The 24311-nt window shown below is 38.9% G+C and overlaps 1 protein-coding gene across 9 annotated transcripts in view; it reads right to left on the bottom strand.

Annotated features, from left to right (window-relative positions):
• Window positions 1–24311, bottom strand: part of pleca (plectin a) — a 109178-nt gene that overhangs the window by 74334 nt on the left and 10533 nt on the right. For 7 of the 9 annotated variants that reach the window (XM_044171567.1, XM_044171569.1, XM_044171570.1 and 4 more), the window contains one exon: window positions 23331–23544. In XM_044171567.1, coding sequence (XP_044027502.1) covers window positions 23331–23544 — 214 coding nt within the window. Of the gene's footprint in view, window positions 1–13767; window positions 14056–23330; window positions 23545–24311 lie in introns of those variants that run through there. The other 2 variants (XM_044171581.1, XM_044171584.1) reach the window with 1 other exon arrangement.

The following is a 24311-nucleotide window of genomic DNA, read 5'->3' as shown; positions in this document are numbered from 1 at the left end:
ATGGTAAAATATGACAAGGTTTTGGCAGATGGGAGAAAGAGGTCTCAGGATCAGCACAAAAAAGTGTTCAATCTGATCTGCTCCTGTCTGATGAGGGTGACGACAGACTGGTAAAGATTACGAGGAAAGCCAGCTCAACTACAGGTGAAAACTCAGTCACTGAAACACACAATCAGGGAGCACTGTCTAAATCTCAGAGCATCCTGGAAAGCACAGATCATCCACTTCACAATGTACTCAGTGAGCACAGACATTTTGGTAATAGGCTTATACTTCATAAAATGGAGAAAGGCAAAAGTACCCACCCTTTGTACCCAGGCTGATGGAGCTGTGGAGTACTCATAATGGATTTGAGGCTAACCTGTCTGTAGTGTAGACATGGATGATTGCGCAGGTGTATGTGAGTTGTCTGGTTTGTATAGGACTTATTTGTGTGTTTTTCTGTGTCCTGCATTGCTTTTCTTGTTTCTGGGATAAAGAAGAGTCCCAAAGTACCCACTAATGCTACTTCTATCAATATCACGTGATCTGATTAATTACACAGCTCTATAGGACAGATGGTCATGGGGTCCCATGCATCAGGGCCACAGGACCGCACTGGTTCAAGTTTCAGAGTCGATGCCATTTCCTGCACAAGGTTTGTCTTCCTCCTAATTAAGTGTTCATTGGCCAGACTACTTAAAAGCAAAGCTGTAAAAAAGCATCTATTACAATTCAGTGAACATGTCTATAAGGTTCTCAGTGCTGCATGTCTGAAATATTCTACTGATCCAAAGAGCAAAGCTTTGACACATGCTTTTTATTATAAAAGATAATAGCTGAAATATTTCACATTGCCTGCAAACCGAGCACAGACACTAAATCATGATAACAGAATTTAGAAATGTCCTGAAACAAAACAAAGCTGCCTTTGTAAGGTAAATCAAAAACATGAAACATGCATTACACTAAATGACTGCGGACAAATGAGGATATCTTTCCTAAAATCCCTCAGATACAAATGGAAGGTTATTCGGCCTATATGAAGATAGACACGAGCAGATAAAGACATGTTCAAAGGGCAAACTCAGCTCTTGTTTTTTCAACTTTACGCAAGGCACCTGGTTAAGGAAAACCTATTTTCCCATCTAACAGAGTGCTGCTGAATTCAACAGCCTGCATCTGACCTTGCACTCTCTTACACTCTGATCCTACATCTTGTACTCGTGTCCAGTTGAGCTGCCAAATGAATACGTCAAGAGAGAACTTGTACCAATGTAGAACACCTGTATAACTTATTGCATTACACTGTTGACATATTTTCAGCCATGGGTTTGCTACAACCTTGTGCTATAGTCGAGAAATTATTCAGGAAGGCGGTAATGACCCCTTTTCCAATCAATACACAATCAATGAATGCTTGTCAGGCTGAAGATCACAGATCCAGTTTCAGCCAACTACAGCAGCAGTGGAGAGATAAACATAGCAGTACAGTATACGTGGGTGGGAGATGGGGGAAACTGAGTGAGAGATTAACCCTTCAAATGATGACAGATCCTCAGATTTCAATATCAAGTTTGGGATAGATTCAGTTAGTGTAACAAAGAAGAAAATGGGACAGAGTCAAGAGTCAAATTCAATTATTCAAATGTTATTTTTTAACGCCCAAAAAGCTGCCCTATGAATCACTGACTCTAAAAAGGACAAGAACACAATTATACACCAAAACATGCAGTCTCCCCTAAATCACAGAGCTCCATCCTGTTTAATCAAATATTTCACTTTGTTGTGCCTCACAGAGGACTTTTATTCCCCAAACTGATTTTCCCCAAAATCACCAGGGGCCTCATATCTTTGCTACAACTGTTTGACAAGTCAAAATGTCTGTGGAAAGATAATCATTAAAATACCAAACTGCAGTGGAGTGCTGGGTTGCATCTCTGGTCTGATTTTCATCTAAATCAAGCTTGGTGGGAAAATTACCACATAGGCTGTTTAACAAATGCTGGTCAATTAAGAGTCTACTACTCCTCCCACCTCCCTATTGTTTCACACTACCTCCACTGCATCCCAATGCTTCAAATCATGACTGGATTCAGTGCTCAACACGCAAATCTATTTGATCTCACAAGAATCCAGTCTTAAACTCTAGTTCTCGTCCTCTTTCATGGGTGCTTTGTGTAGGTATGTAAAGAAAGTACAGTTTGCAAAGACCTAGCAGCCTCAGTGCTGCAGAGGAGAGAAGAGCAAAGATGAGGCCCCTGGTGATGACAGGCAGTAAAAATGACACACCAGCTGGCAGGCCAGATCTGAGACATCATCTTAATCAAGATATCATACTCTATCATGAGAAATAAGACACTACTACAGTATATGTCCATTTCTATACTAAGCATCTACCTTTTTAACAAATGTGTCCTCAAAAACACATTAGTTTAAAAGGTACACAACCATTAATGAAAGAAAAAGGTGCTGCACATTTTTAAAATGTTAATGGTACACTTTTGCCACCTGAAGGGACAAACTAGTATTTCACTGGGCTGATGCACCCAAAATGGATGCATGTTTACCTCAGTCTATACAATTTTAAAAGGGGAAGAGATAAAGGTATAATATTCACATCTTGATAGGTTCAGAATACAGATAATGATGCCATTAATCAGAGAAAGTGTGAGATATCTGTTACATCTGCAAGTCATTACTTTTTATATAACTTTCTCATCCAAAAAAAAAGTGCTGATTTTGTTCTTCAAATCGGTTTCAAAAATGTTTTTTCTGAAATACTACACAATAAATGCCATTGTTCATAATGTAATTGAAGTATTTGTGAAGACGGAGAAAATTAAGTTTCCTTGCTAAATGTCATTGCGTGGCACCATAAGCCACCTGAATCCACACCCGGGTGAATTGTAGTTTCTATTTCCCTGCAGCTGTTGAGCCAAAGTCTCATCTCCCTCTTAATCAGAGGTGGAAGACCCGATACACCCCCTCCACCCCTCTGTGGGATGTGGTTCTTCCCACCATGGAGTTTAGCCTTGGAGCTGGACCAGTACACTCTGTGGTGAGAGGTGGGGGGTGGGAGTGGGGGGAGCACTGGGTCAGCTAAACAGCCAAACCAATCTCAGGCATGACGTACATCAGAGTGGCCTGGGAGGAGGTGATACTGTGGGTGCCATCCTGTGCTGTCTAGATTCATTAAAGTGATATCAAGTGCAGTTGTTGCAGCTTATCTGCGCACACATATACAAACAGGTAACATACCAGTCAGGGAATCAACTGTCAGCAGCTAAAAATAATCTGTTTACTATTGCCACTCCCTGCTTCTCTCACACATAAAACGGGGAAAATTCAACAGTTAATGTAAGCAATAATACACAACAAGGCGTACAAAAGATGTACAAAAATTTAGTAAGTAACCACACTAAAATACAGAGCAAATTAAGTTGAATTACCGTTTTTATGCTCGCCCACTCTCACACTTGTACTCTCTTTTCTCTGTCTGATGAGGTTATGAGGGGTGGAGAACAGTAATGCTCAGCAATTAACCCCGCCCCACCATCCTGTTGCCCCGTCAGCTGGTCCCCCCCAAAAAACTGTCATTATAAAAACTTTTTGAGATTTGGTTGGGAACTCCTACATTAGTGCACTTACACCACAGCCACATACCAGAGGTAGAAAAAGAAGCTGTGTTCAAATCATGATCTATTTTTTAAAATTAGTTTGTAATCAGTTCAACTCATAGTTTCACCAGGGACAATGAATGGTGACATAGCATGAAGTACTGTTGCTATGTTTACTGACAGTTTAATATACTGTATGTTCCACATTGATTTAAAACTGTGGTTGACCAGAACTATGTTTGATGAGTCCTGCTATTCAAATATAACACACACCTTCCAGCCAATCAGGAACGAGCATTTTCCATGGATACACTAAGAGCTAATGCTGCTGCATTCACACAATGTCGGCAGAATAGGAAGAACACGAAAACCCCCCGTTATTCCAACTTGGGAGTGTTCACACATTATTACAAGATAATTACCCTCTTTGCTAGCCTTTAAGTCTTATCATTTAAATAGCTTAAATTAGCTACTTTTGCTGACGTGTTTGTAACAGTTCTCTAACAAGTAAAACCAGATACAAACAAACTAACCTCTTTTTAAATTGGCTGAATTGACTGTACAAGTGTTAATATTGGATTTTATTTAGATGTAACTGCCAGCCATGTTGTCACAGGTTTGTTGACACATCTGTAGTCCTTTCACAAAGTGGGAGATATCGTCGCTTTCAAATTCCTGATACTCCAACAACTTTTAACTATAGGGAATTACAACTTTTAACTATAGGGCGTGGAGGTGTGGGCAAAAAAAAGAGCAACTACAGACTCGTATGTTTTGCGTGTATCTTCTCTGAGGAACATTCAGACAGAAGAAAGAGAGCACTTAACAGGGAGACACCAACTCTGGAGGAATTCACAGAATGTGTCATGATGAAAAATGTTTTCTGAGGCTCGCTAGCCGTCAGATCTACAACTGTGAAAGAGACACATTCAGGGTGTCTTTTTGCCTTTGTGTAGCACTGACAGAGCTCCACTAGAGGCTGTTCTGGGGCCACCTGGAAGAACAGTTTATTACCAAAGAACAGCAAATCCATTTTGTTTGGATGACGTTACTGATAACTGTGACCTTTAAAAGAACTTAATGAAGATGATGAAGATACTAAGACATTTTAAAATTCTTAGTTGAGCTCTCACAACAACAAGCCCCAGGAAATCCACGTGTACAGTATTTTGTGTATGACAACATTAATATTGTCACTATGGAGTGAAAACCTTGTTTATCTGTCAACTTGTCAGCCTTGTTTTTACTTTGACCACCATGCACTTTCAGACAGTAGAATTTTCTTGGCTGATCGTGAACATTTTAATACTTTGACTGAAGTAAAAACATGAAAATTACCAAAACTCGAGTTGCAGTGTTTTCAAATGGAATAGCTTACTAGAAAGTGAATAAGCATTTTGATTTAATTGATTTATCTTTGTAAGTCAATGACATTTGTTTCATTTTGTTCCAACTTCCATCAACACCTATGAGCTCATTCTTTCTCAGCTTTGAAAATGTAATCAAAAGGTGAGACAAAATCAATGTAAATGGTGTTACTGTTGAATCACTGCTACAGAATTGCTCATAGCTACTGCTAAAACATGAGAGGGGCAGCAGAGTTGGGCGTGGCTACGTGGAAAAAGCAGCAGTGCTTCTCAAACTCAGGCACCCTGCTGAATAGAGCACATGCTAGCCAGCTCACTACAAACATTCCTGGCATTAGTCCGGCTTACTGTAGCATGCCAGAACCAGGGTGTTAGCACTATTGTTCCACACCCCAGGACCAAAGACAGAGAGACCAGGATCTCTGTGTACCCTCATACTGTACACAGGTTAGGCTGAGGTATGAACAGTCAACACATGAGGCTGAAGATGGCGCTTTATAAAAGACAGATTGATGATTCATACTGACTGGTTGTATTGAGGTAATTCATCAATACCCACAACAGCCATATGTGGGGATACAGAACTTTTAAACGCAATGCTACAGAGTGCAAATCACTATTTGGAATGATATTTTAGTCTATTTCTGTATCCACTCACAATCTTTTATAGCTCGACCATGCAGAGCACTCAGGCAGGATAAAATGACAGTTTGTATTCGACTGTATCCTGGAGACTGAAATCTCCCTGCGACCAGACAAATTTCTCTGCCGGTGACATCATCCTCACAGGAAGATTAGAAAGCCATCCTTCATAGTGTCACTGCTATCAGTCAATATCTTACCACTCGTACCGTGGACTCCGTGTGACATCTGTATCTTTAAACACTGTGGGAAAGTAAACACTGACATCATACTGTTAAATCACCTGAGGTTAATTGTTAAAAACCTCAACCTGATTCTTTTTCACTTTTGGCAATGAGAGTAACTGCAAAACAGTTACAGCAACAATTAAAGCAGATGTGCAGTAAGCAGGAAGAGAAGGGAATAATATCCATCCAAACACCTGATTATGGGGTTAGTGTTATCAATTAATCTAGTGATTTGATCAGTCATCAAATCATTTACATGTCTAAACATATGACAAATGCCAGCCACAGGTTACCAGAGTCAAACATGTCTTCAAAGTTGCTAGCTTTAGCTTTTAGACCATTAGCAAAATATTTGTTTTAAATGTTTTATTATTTTATAAAATGAATTTTTAACTGTATTTGCATAGTATAGTATACATTCTTGATGATTCTGATTCTTCAATGTACTGAACATAATAGTTTATTTTTAAACTATGGCATTGAGCATGAAAGTTCATTCTTGACTAGGTTTTTCTTGAGCTTTCAACCGCATCTCAGGGGATGAGGAAGACCATGACATGTGGTTGAAAGCTTTTCTGATTCAGTGTGAGATTAAAATAACTTGATAGAATGAATATTTTACAGTCTGGTTACATAATTAATGTCAGCTGTTATAGCCTCCCTAATCCTTCGCTCTAACACAAATCCCATCTCAATTACAGCAGCTCTACTCCGTCCTCTCCTGCCCCACCAGCAGACTCTGCCAGGCTGAGTTCACTTTACGGAGGTTCATGGTCGGGACTTGGATTTCTCTGCAGACTTGAAACTGTTCCGCAGAGGAAACCAGAGACACAGTAAAGAAACCAATTACATCTTGATGTCATTTATCATCAAAGGGGATTTTGACTCAGTGAAAGAATGTGAATTATTACTGCCAGATAAAGTGGCATGAACAATGGAGCTGTGCTGGCAAGCTGGTCTTTCTGCAGGAACAGTGCTGTTAGAGACCCAGTGGCATCAAAAATGACATCTGACGTGATAGCTTCCTGCCTTTGGCAGGCATAATGGCTTTTTTAGGTTTTTGGTGGCTTCAGTATGTTGTTTAATATGTTTATTGGACCTCGTACCAGTCAGAATGAAGTATTCATTCTGGCCATGGTTTCATTTAATATCAGTTTAGTTTATTTTCAGGGTTTTTAGCTTCCAATTTTGAATAATTACACAAGTTGTAGTGGATTATGCCTTGCTAATTATTCAAGAGTGTGATGCAAAATTGCACCGTACAAGTTTGCAGCTGCATAAAGGTTTATAACCATAAGAATCAGCTCTGAACAAAAGTATTATATTTTTTGTGTAAGTCTTTTTTTTGTGTGTTTCTCTAGCTGGTTTCTCTAGTTGAGGAACAAGAAATAATCAAAATTAAGTGTTTATCTGTTCCTAAATTTCCAACAAAGGGTCCTTTCAGGAAAATAATGAAGTACTGAAACGAGAAGTTGATAAATTAAGTTCACTGATAGAAAATTAACAATTACAATGTTTTCACCACACAGCCTCGATACAATCATGTCGAATTAATGTACATACACACGCACATACAAGTACCCACATCATGTACTCAGCACACAGTATGTTTCAGCTGCACATGTGAACAAACAGAGACCAAACAGGTCATCTTACAAATTCATGTGAAGTAGCAGACAGGTGAGAAGATTCGGCTGCAGCAGAGAGTCCTGGGTAATCTACAGTACACTGACCTGTCCTGTTGGCACAGCACTGTGGGATCGAGCGTAGGTGTGAACATATGTGGAGATTTTTTATATTTATATACGACTATGTCCTCTGTCAATGGAGGTCATCACACTTAGAGGCCCTTAAACAGTACATAAGTGACCTAAACTGGACCTATTTTTCTTTGGTCCAGTGTTTCACAACCTAAAACGTAAATCATTCTTACTCATTATTTTAAGGTTTTCATCTGACAGTGACAATAATCTTGACAGTCAGAAGACACAGAGACACCCTCAGGGAGCAAGCTTTCTCTCTAAAGTAACACTCTCCTAATGTCTCTGTTCATGCATGCAGACTCAATCCTATCCCATGACTGAAACTTTCCTCTGGACCCACCATACACACAGCCTGCTTTCCAACAGCAGGGCATAGAGACTGAAGAATTGATGGATGAAAGAAAAACTGCTGCTTAAAATCACACGTCCACATTTTCCACAGATACGTCCAACAGCTACGGTCTGACTTATTTGTGTGATTGGTTTAAAACTGCCATCAACTGTGGATTAATCTGTCAAAAAATTGCTGTTTCTTGTTCTGCGTGTTGATACTAATTAGATCATGTCAGCAGATGATTGACAGCTCACAACAAGCCAACAGCAGATTTAGGAAATTAGGAGTCATTTCACTTTAAGAGACACTTTTAGGGCTTGAGACACACAGTCCATTGAAACAGTTCACACACTGAACCAAACTGCACAAACAAACTCAGATTACAGTTATCTGGACACGTACGGACACACCAACTCAAAATCACACACACACACACACACACACACACACAGGATACTAGAGTTCACATACACAATTTTAAATAGAAGTGACTGCAATCTACCATTGCAAAAGAAGTGATAGCAACATTACACACTATAGAACTTTTTTACAGTGTAGTAGGTAACAAGTTTGTGGTTGATGAGATAAATATACTTTTACAAAGCCGAATCTTTATTGTAAATATTATATTTACTTGATCCTTCAAGTAGATATAATATTATAGCTCGACATTTTGGGAAAAACCAAAAAATGAGAACTACAATTTGTTGCCTGGCAACCTCCAGGAAGATGACACTCCAGGAAGTTACTACTCCTGGCCAAGACATAGTCCAGCACACAGAAGGGTTAAATGTACATAGATATTAGTATTCATAGTCCCATGGTTCTAATATCTCCATTAATATTGGACAATAAAAGAAAAACCCTCCCTGCACCCTGACTTTGTTACAGCACCAACTGGCAACCCACATCCCAAAACCTGCCCTGCTACAATGGGAATGTTTTCAAACTAAAATGTGAACTTTGACATTGTGAAAAGGTTAATGGCTAAAGTTAAGTGCTTTGATTAGTAGTTATTGATTATTAGCCACCAGTACTGTGAGAAGAAAATGTATTACAGCAGTGAGACTCAATACAAAGTGTAAAAAGATGTTTCCACTTCGACAAAAGAGCAGGTGTACTGGATATTAGTGATGGCTACTCCATGACATGAGGAGACTTATTTTCCCTTTTCACAACCTGTTGACCGACTGATTAGACTGATTTGCTGCATCTGTGCATATGAGTGATTTTCTAGGTGCACAACATGTATTCATAACTTGAGGAGTGTTACTATTTTTGGATTTGAGGTCAAGTTGCATGAAACCGATCTGAAGCAAGTACTGGAAGTGAAGTGCGGAGGAGGTTTCTCTGAGGACGCTCCCGCTCAACAGTGATTCACAAGACAAACTTATCGCAGCCCTTTTAGAAGTGAACCCTGTTGGTATTTACACACACATACACTGCAGAGTCCAAATGCAAAAACAGGGTTTCTTGGAGTTACAGGTTTCCCAGTGTGTTGGCTTATTTAAGAGTGTTTAAGAAGAGGGAGTTGGACACTGAATACATTAAAAATCCACCTTGCGGGCTGGATTTAATCACAGACCTCCATTTTACAAGGCAAACACAAAGATGAGATCAGCAAAAACAAATACTACTGTCAGTGACCCATGAAACTTGTCAAAGTTTACCTGAAAGCTCAAAAGGGAAAAATAAAAAGGTAAAAAAAATGTATATCTAAATCTGGAGATTTTTCTTTACTATTCCATTTTTATTTAAACTTCACTTTAAATCTATGCACGCTGTACATACTGTCATATCCACCTACCTCATGTACATAAAGCAACATGTTCCATTATCAAATATATTTCAGCACCATTTGCACCAATGTACTAATTATCTTACTGCTTACAAATGTTACTCTTGTTTTTTGTACTGCCAATAAAGCTGATGATTTTGATTTACTTTTTAGTATAGGTTTTGGGTTTAATATATTTTGTTTGTGTGTTTCTTTCTAATTTATTAGTTTCACCTGTTTTTAAGTCTCTAGTTTTGGTGGTAGTGGAAATGTTTTGAATCTATAATAATAAAAGTCACAAAAAGTATTTTTATGTTTACAGCAGGTGTTAAGATTCTTTTACAAATTTGTTTGCATAGGTTTCCAGGATAACCTTGGCAAAGGAGGGAATTTTCCTCTTATCTATCTAGAATACAAACTTGAGGCTAAAATCAGTAAGAAGTCCACCCAACAAGACCTGAGGAAACTCCTCTGAGGGTCACCTGAGTCTGAGGAGAGGTCACAGAAGTTGTTGGTAAGTGTAGGTACAGTAGGGAGTCATTACTGAGGTCCCTCCACCCTGCAGTGTTCCTGCCTCAGTATTTTCCAAGCACTTCCATGGGGAGGATGAACACTGCAGCCAAACATCTACAATCTTGGGCGCTTTGTTCCAAAAGGAGATATCCAACATTGGTAAAATGTGACTTGTATTTCAAAAGATATTGATTGCACATGCCAAAATATGCCTTGGTGCTGCAAGACTAACATTTGTAGAAGGACTACTTCTCATTAAGTTATTGCAGCCTTCCTAAGCAACATCTCATTGAGCTAAATGTCAGAAGTTTGTCTTGCAACCAGAATAACTTGAAGACTGACAGAGTAAACTCCTGGGCTATATTTGCGGTGAGTATTTAAAGCAGAGCTGCATGCTTTACATTAATAGATCTGTTCAGTCACTATTATGAGACAGAGCTCCACTCAACCACACTTTATCTTACCCATGGTACACTGAATTTCACCTGTTGCAATAACTTATGCAAATGGGCCTCACGAGACAGCTTGTACAAGAATAACAACTTGTTTAATGTGAGATCAAGCCATATTCATGTGATATGGGATACAGTGTACACAGAAGCTGCCAATTAGGTAAAACAGTTCACATTAAACCATCCCTGGTAAATACAAGTTGTACATTGGGGATACTTCTTTTAGGATCTGATATTTCTCACCAGTGTTATGAATTTTGAACCAGTGTCAACACGTGCAGTATAAATAGAAGAGAATCCATCACTGTCAGCACAGCAAGGTAATAAGAATTTTACTGATCCATTAAGTCAGAGTAATATTAATAATTACACCTGCTAACAATAAGTAACGAATATCAGCTGCAGGTTATTAATGGATGACTTCATTAATGAAACTCCATATGAAAGTGTGTCTTTCAACTAAAAAGAAACTTTCAAGTTGTCAGCCTGTCCCTCTGCTTCTTCCAACATGACATGAACACAGCATTAAGTAGGCCATATTTGAGTTATTCAGTTCACACACAGACATCTACAAACACACACAGACTCAAGCAATGGCCTTGGAGATAGAGCTGACATCTCGTGACAAACCTCAAAACAATAAACCAATTTTATGTCCAGATCAGCTTCACACCACAAGGAACAGTTGATAAAAACAACTTTCACCATCTTTATACTCCACCTCCCTTTTTCATCCAGATGTGTTCAGACTTTCCATTCACTCTGGGTATACAATTATCTAAAACAAATAGCATTAAGTTGAAAACCAACAATAAGAAAGTGTAACAGGAAGTGAGATCTTGGCAGAGGGCCTGGAGGTTATGACAGGGGCGTGGAGCAGTAGACTAGTGCCAGAGCAACACAGCAGGAACACTGCCCACAGTGACATGCACAGTAGGCAACCGCATGGGAAGAAAATTATTAGACTGTTGTGACTTGATGGAACGATACTGTTCCCAACATAGAGAACTAGACTAGGCCCATTTGCCCTTCCTGATAGTCTGTTGTAAGTAGGGTAGAAATTGTGCCCACAGTTATGATTTCTGTTTTTATTTCTAAACTATTTTTAACCAGAGATTTTGCGGAACATCCGTGCAGCTTCTCAGCAACAATGCCTTGCTTTTAAATGATACAGTTACCCAGACAGACACTATAAGGCTGATAATGTCCTCCTATTCCTCCAATGCATATTTTATTTCAAATTTGAACTGCTGGTTTTAGTGCTTAAAGCAACTTAGTCTGGATTAGACAGCAATAATGTGTAATAGTGTGCCAACACAGTTTTTCATTTCAAAGAGACACAGACTCACACCAACATGCAAACACCATAATGATGCATCATATAAGGCTCTTATTTTGAAGCCAGGTCATGAAGGTCAGTGCTTGAGCATCAGCTAAGCGGTAAACGGTAAAGCGGTAAAGGGCTGCAGCGAACAATGTTCATTCATTATTGATTTTTTTGGGGTGTTCATTAATCAATTAATTAAAAAATAATAATCAAAAAAGTCATTTGTTCATTAAAAAAAATTCCTGGAGCACAAGGTGACATATCAAATTGCTTTTGTCCAAACAACAGTCCAGAATCCAGAGATATTCAATTTGCATTCAGATAAAAAAGGGAAAAGCGGCAAATCATCAGATTTGAGAAGCTGGAACCAGCAAATGTTGCACTTCAACGATAAATTAATTATCAAAATTGTCGATTAAAGGTTCCCTGTGGAGTTGTCTCGTTTCTCACCAAAATACATTGTGTGTATTCTTGATGCCTGACAATCGTGTTGAATACATTTCCTTCCTCATAAAACATTTGTAAAGTAACTTTTTTAATATTTTAAAATTGTGCATTGTTTGCATCCATGTTTGCTAGTTTGCAGTTTTCTTCTCCCTTTGCAGACGCATTTCTGTTTCTTTGTGTGTTACCGTCAACAACTGTCGATCAGAGGAATAGTGTGAAACGGGCAGCAGAAACGTGAATAGCATGTGCTTGTACATGTGCACGATACAAACTAAATGGGGATCCACTCATAAAAACATTGCTGTTGATCAATAAATTGATAAATAAATGAATTGTTTCAGAACTACTTTTGATACAAACTAAATTGATTTTAACAGTTAAACTATTTCTTTTGTCAAATTTTACATTAATCTATTTTGTACATGTGTAAACCTGTAGAACAACATATAAAAAACTGCTGTTCCTTGCAGCAGAGAAGTCATGATTCCCTCCCAGGTTTTGCATTGGTCAAGTTCAGACTCATGAATCAAGTAAGCAAATGAGCTGCAGGAACATCTTGAGGCTCATATGGCTTCCTGTGTCTGCTTTCTGAAATGAAAAACACTATCAAGGCATTGAAGTGTTTACCTAGCCATTATCAGGAGAATGTCCTTCTGATGTGCCACCGTGTTGGCTGGTAGCTCTTATCACTCATGTTGCACTACTGGACCTGTGCCATTCAACCAAGGGCCAAATGTCTCCCCTCTCTTTGCCCACACTGTCCAGTGATTCCCCTGTATGCAAAGGAGGCTGTCAGGTCAGAGAAGAGGAAACAGATTAGGTAGCACAGGACTCCTTTGTGTTTTATTGATATTTAATTTCTTAACCTGAAGGCCAGAGCTCATCCACCTGTATCTCAGAAAGGCAACTGTCCACAATCACCACAGAGGAAACCTGCATTTACATTTGAAGTGAATGAAGTGACACCGCTGTAAATCACTTCCACCAGTCTCCAACTATAATAATAACAAAGATTTGATGCTGAACTTTATAATGTCTCTACAGCCGCTCTGTGCAAAGGTATCAGACCACATTTCAATGTCATTTCTACAGTAGAAATATTTTACTTCCGGTTTTTACATCTCACACCTCTTGAACCAAAGTACATCTGTGCAAATCAATATGGAACCAATTAATGCTGGTAAGTCAACATACTATACTCACTGAAGCATGCACTCACTCACACCAAACGTCCCATTCAAACATGCTCTCAACATGGTTATCATTTGAGGATGTACAGTAAAAGCCACCAAATAAGAGAAAAAGGGGGGCGTTGTTACCTTTATACTTCTCTCTGACGTTCTCATAGGCTTGCACATAGTCCTGCTCCTCTGACAGCCGCTGACCTGGGTCAAACATGGGCATGGACATGGCCTGGTTGATACTGTGTCGGAGATAGGGCACCTTCCTCTCTCTTCAAACTTTCTTTTAAACTTTCCAGTGGCACTGTGCACCCCTCTTTGACTCTCTGTCCCCTCACTGCTGATAAAAGCCCTTCTGGCTGTCTGTCCACCTATCTGTCTTTCCTCACCTTCTTCCTCACCCACACTCAGTCACAGTATTCCCTCTAAAGCTGTAGATTTCATTCCAGACCACCACCACTCCCCTCCTCTGCTTGAGAAATACCCACACACACACACACACATATCAGACCCTCCTCTTAAAGGCACAGAGGCAAACACGCATCACAAAGATAGATACCAGTTGAGGCAGAGCTGCAAATCCCACAAACACACACACACCGCACAGGCCAACTCCACCCCAGATAGACACACATGGCTACCTCGATGAAAAAACAAATGACGGAGCTGCGTGGGGTTATTTAAGTTCCTGCTGCTGGAGAAACTGGGGTAAGGCACGCCAAGTGGATTCATTACTATTCACAGCTTTAAAATAAACTCCCAGAACACTTAGATGGTTCTCCTCAAAGTCACGTCATATTCCCAAAACTGAATGACTGCAGATTTTTAAGTTTTGCCAGAGAACCACACCTCTTCAGTACAGGACAAAACACTGGATCAGTGCTGATCACACAGCTCAAAGCTAAATAACTGAATATGTGTGAAGCTAAAACTTAAAGACAGAACTTCTAATTCCTTCAGAAAAAATAAAAATCCCATGTGATGTTTCCTTACAAAGCAACACTTGCCAAAGTAAACTGAAATGTTACCTCACATAGTAATGACTTCATGACGTGTTTCCTATGTACAATACTGACATAATGAACTGATGTGATCCTTTTCAATCTGACAGTATCCATCAACTGTGACTGCCCTGCTTTGATTTAGCTGTGGGAAAATCAGAATGAATCTGAGTCCATCTGTTTACATTCACATGAACATTCAACGGACGCTCTTATCAAGTGACTATAAATGAGTGCAAGATACAGTATGAGTCCAATTATTACGCCCTGCACTTCAAGGAGTGTGAATTTTAGGTCCACAGTGCAAAGAAAACAGTAAACAGGTCTACGATTACACTGACAGAAATCACAGACCCCCTCAGATGAAGCAGTGACAATAGTACATCAGGACGCCAAGAAAAACTGCAGCTAGGATCTTCCTACAAGGAAGTGGTGCTTGAAAAAAAGCACAGAGAACAGGAAAATTGGAAAAGTTCAGAGGAAATTTACTTTGAAGCACTCAAAGAGTATTTCTTTCCAAAAAGCTGCACGTGTGCTGATTGTGTAGTGCTTTGGGTCATTTTGCAATTAAGTGAAGTTATCACGGATGGTAAAAAATCTTATGTGGCTATACTATCAACAAATATGCCTTATATTTGTTGATATTTAAGCCACATAAGATTTTTAAGTTTTTTTTATGAATGATTTTTGTTATTGTTGCTTTGCTGCTCTATGTAGGACAGGCCTTTTCGACAGCAGACATTGTGCACCATATCTACTTTCTGAAAATTAGAAAGTGTGAAATTATGCACTATACAATGTCCTCAAAAATTTCCAAAATGGAATCAAAATATAGTGTCCATAGCATGTACACTACTTGCAAAACACCACACAATGCAATGCTTCATCTATGTGTGAAAATGACAGTTACATCTATCAGTGATGATGGAAAATATTGATGACTCATAAGGGTCCGAAATGACAACTTACTGCTCACTATAGAGTAATCTATTGAGTGTGTATTATAGAGAATTGTGATTGAGTGACGAGGGAGTCATGGATCCAGGGTGCGACCAAAAATATGTCAAGTGCGACTAAACATTTTCATCGGTTGCACTAGTGCACCTGAAATTTAGCAGGTCTGAACCCTCTAAAAAAGGTAACGCTTAAAATGTATTATTGGTTGCGCCTATATTATGAGCTGGTGCACGTAAATGATAAAGTTAGGCGCACCAGTGCCACCAATGTAAAAAGTTAGTCTGGAGCCCTGGGAGTGACTTCAGCCTTGCCATAACAGGAAAAGCACAGGTGGAACAAATAACATTAATGACCGCTCCGTTCCATTTAGGTGTCCCAACAAGCCATGACAGTGTGACAGTGAGCCAGCATGCACGTGCCTGAAACTGAAGCAGCTGAATTCAATCATCATTAATGTTATTATTTACACCTGTGCTTTTACTGTGACATGTCAAAATTTCTTCTGTGAAAAAGGTCTATATCAAGACTCTGGAGCGAAGCCATTATTAATGTTATTAGGTAAACGTATGCTTTTCTTGCTATTGCATGTCAAAGTCTGTGCCCTGAAAAAGGCTTTTTATGAAGCTAGTAGTTGGTGCAATAAATTTTGTACAATTCACAAAATTACTCATGCATAAACAAATGCCAACAGAGATATACTGGCTTATTTGTTGTTGATAGGTTCAAAGCGTTACAGCCAATGTCACTTCATCATGTGTGTTTGTAAGTGTGTAATTATGTGTGTGAGTCTGTATAAGCCACACAGCTTGAGTACCATCTCAAAATTCTCCACTCGCAACCTTGATTGCACATCAATGGTAAATGGTAAATGGCTACATTTATATAGCGCTTTTATCCAAAGCGCTTTACAAGGTTTTTGCCACTCATTCACCCATTCGCGCTCACACACCGATGTCAGCGAGCTACCGCGCACGGTGCTGGCCAACCATCGGGAGCAATTTGGGGTTCAAAATTAATTTTGATTCTAATATTTTGAATTAAAGACTTGGCAAAATGCAAAACAAAATAATAATATGCACCATTAATGTCAGACCAATCAGAATAGTAATGCATCTACACTCTCACTGTTGAAAGCAACTACATATGGCAGATATCCTCCCAGCACGTGTGTGTGTTATCACTTTCTCATACATCTGGGAATTTTTGTTTACTCTAGCTATCACAAGACTTCACAGAATTTCATCAGCATGAAACTGCAGATTGCTAAATTTACACAATAATAATAAATCCTTCATGTCAGGAATGTGAAAAATCTTTCAACACTTGAATAGTTGCTTGAATAATCAAGTACAGCGCTGAAACTTTGAGCCACCCAACTAAGTGCAGTGTTTCACAACCAGTGAGTTATGACCTAAAAGTGAGTCTTCATCTGTAATGATTTCCAGCACCCACAGCACTTTCACTGGAGGTTTGTAAAACTCCATCAATCTCCAATATGCATGTGGGTAGTTTCCAAAAACAATTACGCCTAATTAACTATTTTTTTCCAATAAAACAGATGGAACACATGATTATGGCTAAAATGATGATGATGATGATAATGATATGTTGATTTTGTTGAATATAATAATTTTTTATAAAGATTATTCATCTATCATTAGGAACACACTCCTGTTATTGGACTTTTTAAACTGAACTTTATACACATCTACAGAAGCACTTGATTTGATACAACAGAGCAGACAATCTGATTACAAACCATTATTACTGTATGATACCTGATAAATTATGATTGGGAATATCACACAGTTGCATGTGCAGGCCTGACTCAAATATCACATTTAATAATAATTAATTGGCCTAAAGAAATCATGATCAGTCAGATTCAGACAATAAAAAGTAACAACAGTGGCTTGTCTGCAGTCAATGGCATAAAAACTTTAAGCCATTTAAGTGACAGCCACCATGAAAAAAATCAAGACAAGACAACAGAAAGTCCAACTGAATCAACAGAAAATCAAGGAAAACACTGTCAATGCACAGCAAAAAAATGTTTGACAAGTCTCCTCTGGGAAGTGCAGTGCAAACCACCACATCAACAGCTCAGATGTCACCAAAGTAAAACAAAGAGGGTCTGAGATTTAAAACTGAGAGCTTGATGATTTATTCCATTATTTTTGGCACTGATATAGCTATTTCATGGGCAGCATTTAGGAATCTCTCTCTGCCACAGTATGGGTATAAAAAAAAACCATCCCACTGTTTTCTCATCACTGGCCAGCGGATGGTGTCGCTCAGAGAGAAAGTCTCACTTTTGTCTCTCTGTTTGCTTGTCTGGCTTTGGCTCGAGTGACTGACTGCAGAGCCAACAGCCCTCCCACACATCACCGGACTAAAGACTCTGTGCCCCGGCTGTGCCACTAATTTATGTTCTCTGCTAAAAGAAAGGAAAATAACAACACATCTAAGGATGGATACGACCTCCCCCTCACTATTCATTGACTGTTTTTTTATGTATTCACTGATTTGTGTTTGTAAGACCTTGTCTGGTTTCTTGCTTACAGGTTGACAGCCTGAATACTAATCACAGGTTGAAATATAGTCAGGTCATAGTAAGGATGTGTTAAAGTTATATATTACTGTAATCACATTAGCATTACCGTTCCCATGTCAGTAATTACTGTTACTGTGGTGACAGACAGGTCATTAGTAGCATTATATTCTTTAGCTTCTTCAACCTTGTCAGTGATCAAATCCATTTACATACATTTCTTTTGGCTAATGCTGCCTTTATGACAAGGCAGATTTAAAATAAAATTTAAGTAAAATAAGATATAAAATAGACAAAAGAGTAATAGCTAAAGAAATAAAACTTACAGTGCATGCAGTGCAATGATAAATAGCACCAAATTTAATAAAAAAATAAAAATACACAGAAAAGAGTTTTCAATTTAACTTCACAGCAGCACACATGAACAAGGAAACAAAGTGGTAATAAAAATCAGACAGACAGAATTCAATGCTAGACTGTATCTTTATTAAAAAAACCTACTTAGCTCTTAATTATTTGAATACATTTACTGACTAAGTTAACCCAAATAGCCTTGCAAAATTGCTTTAGAGGACATAATGTAATGTTGTGTAAATGTAATCAAGGCAAAGTGTAATTTACAACCTTGTTTGGCCAATGACACAGACAAGGCATATCATTTTCTGTTTTGTTTTTTTCTGCAGTCTGAACATCTGCTCTGTTCACTGACTCAGCTCAACATGCGCTGTGTACACATGTAGTCCTATAAGGCTCTACATATAGAAATGTACACAAATGTCCGCAATATGGAATCAAATGAATGGTTCATGACAGGAGATACATACTGTTAGCAGGAACACTTCAAAGGGACTCAGAAGCATGCAGACACGCTCCACTGCACTTTATCTTTGGACACTGTCCTCTAGTGTCCAGTATGTATACTGCAAAAACCCCTCTGCCCTGCATCATGAGCATGAGTTTGATCACTGAGGTAAACAGTACTCTAAAGCATGTAACTGTAAGGTACTTTTCACCTCATTTTAAAGTAGGTATGCATTATCTGTTAACACTGGAAGTACAAAGGCAGTCTTCCTTATTTGGAAACAACTTACAAGAAGTGACAAGACAAGCTTCAGGAAAAAGAAACAGCACAGAGGTGTATGAAAGACAGAGGAAACAAAACTTTGCACTTTACAGCCACACAAGAGTACCTCAGGGTCCCAAAGATATCCTTACACAGTGCTGATGCAAGCAGCCATAGTGAAGACTGTAAAATGTAAAAATCAATAATGGATCCACAATTCAATATTCTGACAAAAACTGCACAAAGCCCCACGCTGAAAGCAGTTATGAATAATTTATCTGAATCTGTTGCGAGCAGAGCCTAAGACATTTTCTCGACTCAGTGTTCCTTGAAAAGAGAACAAAGAAGAAACTAAAGCATGACATTTTAAGATGTACGTGAGACAATTTTCTGTACAATTTGAACATGGATGTCTCTCTTAAAACAGAGAATTGAGCAGTAAGTCTAACCTTAAGTAAGGATATCTAATTCAGGAGGAAGAATAAGATCAATCTAATAGTTACAACACTGACAAAACAGGAGTACTTTCACAGTAAACAAAAGAGAAAAGCCAATTTTCTGTTCCCTCCTTATTCTATCTTATCTTACAGCATTTTCTTGTTCTCTGTTTGGTGAAGTTAAACACCCTTCAGCGATGTTCCTGGATGAAATGTGCAAAGATTCACTGGTACTGCAATAACACTGTACTCCTCTCCCACACCGTGGGGCCATGACACAGCATGAGTCATGTTGTATCACTCACTGAGAAACAGGATCACAGTTCAGTTCAGTTCAGTTCCTATAAAAAGAAATATAAACAAAACTATATTTTGTTTTGTGTATTCAGGAACCAACAACGGACCAAAAACCAGCCAATCTTTATGGACACCACTGAGTTCATACTATCACCATACCAGAACATTGTCAATAAACAATGATGCTTCTAACACTGTTGATAATAGACAGCTGTACCCAAGTTATGATCTCATTAGCACCTATGGGGGGAAAAAGCTATCCATTCCTCTGAGGGCATATGTTTCAGATACCAGGCATAACAGAAACTGGCAAAATGAAATGAAGGACATCGCAGGGACATCACGGAGCTGAAGGGTTATGTAATAAGACTGAGTGCATAATATTATGTGAAGGGCGGGTTCAGACAGTCTGTCTGGTCACTGTTGAGAGCAAACAAAGATGTACACTTTTAGTGTAGGCAGTTGAGTTTAAATGTCATTGATCAACGGTATGCATTTCCAAACAATACACCTTCAAACTATTCAAATGCCTTCCAATCACTGTTAAAAATGTAATCAATGATAAGAAATGAAAACACAATAAAAACATCCCAGCACTGGTGGAAGCTGGTGAGAATAAACTTTAAAAATATAACAGTCTAATTATAAAAAACCGAGTGGAGTACCTGGCTTACTTTTCACTTCTTCTTGCTTATATTTAATGGGTTTCTATAGCATGTAAACATCTTACTGCTTTCATTTTGTTTTTCGCCTTCTGTGCAAACTCAAAGCTGCAGCATTATATGTACTGTACTGTATATTTAGATTTTTCCCCCTCTATATAAAATAACATATGTGACATAGGGAGGAGGTATCCTTTCATATATTCTTGCTGGCAAAAGTCATTAGAATTTTTCTTGAGGGGGACATGAACGTCTGTACCAAATTTCATGGCAATTCATCCAATAGTTGTGGAGATAATTCAGTCTGGACCACCTGACAGACCGACACTGCCATCCCTAGAGCCATGATGCTAAAATGGCTAAAAACCTTGACCTCAATAAGATTTTAACTCAGCTATGACCATCACATGGATTAGGCCATGCATAAAAAGTAGCCACTGGGAAAGAGTTACCCAGTAAGGTAAACAAAATTGTGAATTAAATTATACCACTCATTTACAATTTTGGCTAATAATCATGTTGCATTTGTGCAACCAGTTTCACTTGGTGCATTTGCAGTGTTTTTTCCAGTTGATTTCAGTTTTCTGGGCCCTGAAATTCCAGTCATTTCTAATAAGGGATTAGTGTTTTTATGTTTGTCTAGATGTAAAGCACCTCATGGGTCCAGTAAATAACTCCCTTACACATTCATTAATTCAATATTTTAGGCCTGGTGGTCGTTATGAGCCATGGCTATAACACACATGACAAGCTGAACCAGGATCATTCACTCCCCTCCCTCCTCTCTACAATTCTGCTGACCTGTGTAGTCTATGACAGTGTGTTTATTTATGTAACCAGCACTTTACTGTGTGTTTTTATCACTATCACTCTGTACGGACGACATCAACAGAGCTACAGTCAAGAGTCACAGTTATCTGATCAATAAACTAGCATGTTAGAGAGCTAAAAAAACAGTCTTACTGACATCTTATTTAGTATCAGCCTACACTGCCTGCCTCTCAAACTGTCTGCAGCTTGATAACAAATGGCCCTGTCTCCATTTGTTGTGAGATAAAGCTGCAGTTCCAGCCTTGTATGTGTCTCGCAAGGCTAATGAATCGGACCAGGGCCATTATGGCAGCAATCCAACAAGACAACATTGATACAGTTGCCTTTATCTAATATATTTCATTGGAACCCAGCATCCTACTCACATCTAGAGACACTACAGCAAGTCATGAGAAGGACATTTAAGTGAAAATGTAAATCTTCAGAAATAAATTAACCAGATATCCCACTATCGCCCTAAACTCTAGCTCATCAACCAGCTCTGCAGACGTACTTACAATCCTGCTGCTGCTTTTGTGTGTTCACACCCAGTCACACAATACTGCTGCAGTATCCCACCCCATCAAATCAATATCAGAGACGACCAGGGAGGGGGGAGAAAGAGGTCGCTGTTGCTGTTTTTGATCCGTAGAGACAGTATGAACTCAACATCCACCACAGGAAGTGCAGTTCAGAGAGGTGGAGGAGCTGCAGAACCAGACCCTGGTAAATAATGAGATATTCCAAGCAGTTTTAAAACAACCCTGTGGAAAATAAATGAGCATATTGAGAGATGGTAATAATGTTGTTACGCAAAGTATTTCTGCCTACAATAGTCTCTGAGGTAGTGTAAAGTATGTATGAAAATTTGGAACTGGACGTTTCTTTTTAAATAAAGAAACTAAATGTTTTTAAAGCACCTCCAACCACTGCAGGTGGTTGGAGGTGGATAGCTCTAAACCCAACAATCAACCTCATAAAGCAGCTGCTGTTTGATACACAGAAGCTATGCTGCAAATTGACATCGTTTGAAGCAGACAATATCTTCTCATGAAATGTTGTTGTGCGGTTCATAAAACAGCAAACAGCAAAGAAAATGTGAACAAGACTAACTAACTATCTTGTGTGTGACAAAAGCCATGAAGCCAAGATTACAGGGAAATAAATATATGAATGGGCTGTGCACAAGACAACAAGTCATTTTTACATCCCTAAACCAAATGAGCCCATCAATGCACCCACAAGGCAAACCCCCAAAACAACAGCAACAACCAATTCACACCAACAATATTCACTATTGGCTAAACTTATTACCAGTCAGCAGCAGGAAAGCATCATAATGCACACGGCAAACAAAAGAAAACAGGTCTGCCACTATCAGAAATTAATACACAAATGCCAATGCAAATACTGCACATACATGTAGGTAAATAGATAGCATAAAAACACAAGTATTACTAAGGATAGTGATAAAACAGCCAGCAGCATCATAGCTTATTATTTTACGGATTTTGCCAAGAACACAAACACAGAATGTTAGCATATGCAACAAATCCTCAGCTCTGTGAAGTAAAGCAGTGAGTCAATAGCCAACAGCACTGACAGAAAACTCCAGCTTCCTTTTTAGACAACAGCTGATATGATGAGCGGTTCACAAATAGAGTCACAACATGCCAGCAGGCGCAGCGAGGACCACAGATCAAACACAGTTATCACAATTATCACAAAGCCACCCCAAAACGATATGATCATCTGTTGAGAAGAGTGAAGAGAGGAGAGCATTAACAGCCAGTGTTAGCAGCTGTGCTACAGCAGGAACATAAAGAAAAAGAGTGGGCAGAACTTAAAAAGGCCGCCTGTTGATACATACATCCCCCTCAGAGACACTTCCACCTCCATTTTCTTACTATGTGAACATCGTACCTGCGATGCGGATGACGGCCCTCTCTGCTGGGTCCAGCACATCTCCAGAAGCTGACTTGGAGCGCTTGATGCGATGGTGTTTGGGCAGGTTCCAGGGCAGCGTGTCACCAGGGGACGGAGAGTAATTTATTGAACTCAGATCAGTGGAGCTCTCCTCCGACGCAGCCCTGACCAGAGGCCTCCTCTTGGGCTTGTCCTTCACCTCCTCCATAGTCTGTATGGACATAGTGAGTAGAAAAGGACAAACATGGATTCACAAAACCTATCAAAAAAAGAGCAAAGAACACAGAACAGAGAAAGTCTATGATTGATGTAATCTGTTCTGCATTGTTATTGTGAAACGGCAACATAATCAACAAGTGATAGTAGAAGTACCAGGCCACCAAGGCCTTAAAATATTCAGGTTTACTTTTCTGGAAATCACAACAGCAGGTGGTTTTCCTGTTTTCAAACAGACCAGATGAGCTACTGAGATGCTGAGTGTATAACGTTACAGGAATAAAATAATTTGACCTTCATGACACATGCCTGAGAACAAAGCTATACAAAAACACATTAGCCCAAATATAAGATAAGCCTGCTGTTGTGACACTAGTTTTTGGATGAAGACTTTTTGAAGATGAGAAAAACTTTGAATTAAAAAAAGGTAACTCTATTACTACACTATTACTATATTTACCATCCTTAACTGAATGTATTGTCCCACTAAAATAAAACTAGAGTAAATCAATACCAAGGGTATACAAATAAGTTAATTACAGGAAAATAGAATTGAAAAAAAAGTGTAAACATGACAAACTACTGCTCTTTCTAATTAGCTAGCTTTATATTTAACCATCTCAAGAGAGAATCAACATGCTAACAGTTGAAATCAGCCGTTTGGTGATTTTAACAGCTTTCAGTTAACAAAAAAAAAAAAAAAAAGGCTCTGGCAACTTTTAACAGACATTAACAGCACTTAATTTGTTTTTCAGTCATGTT

This window comes from Siniperca chuatsi, linkage group LG17 (assembly GCF_020085105.1).
Source record: "Siniperca chuatsi isolate FFG_IHB_CAS linkage group LG17, ASM2008510v1, whole genome shotgun sequence".
Classification (NCBI taxonomy): domain Eukaryota; kingdom Metazoa; phylum Chordata; class Actinopteri; order Centrarchiformes; family Sinipercidae; genus Siniperca; species Siniperca chuatsi.
Note: the sequence above shows the minus strand (reverse complement) of the source record. Positions and strands in the feature narration are given on the sequence as shown.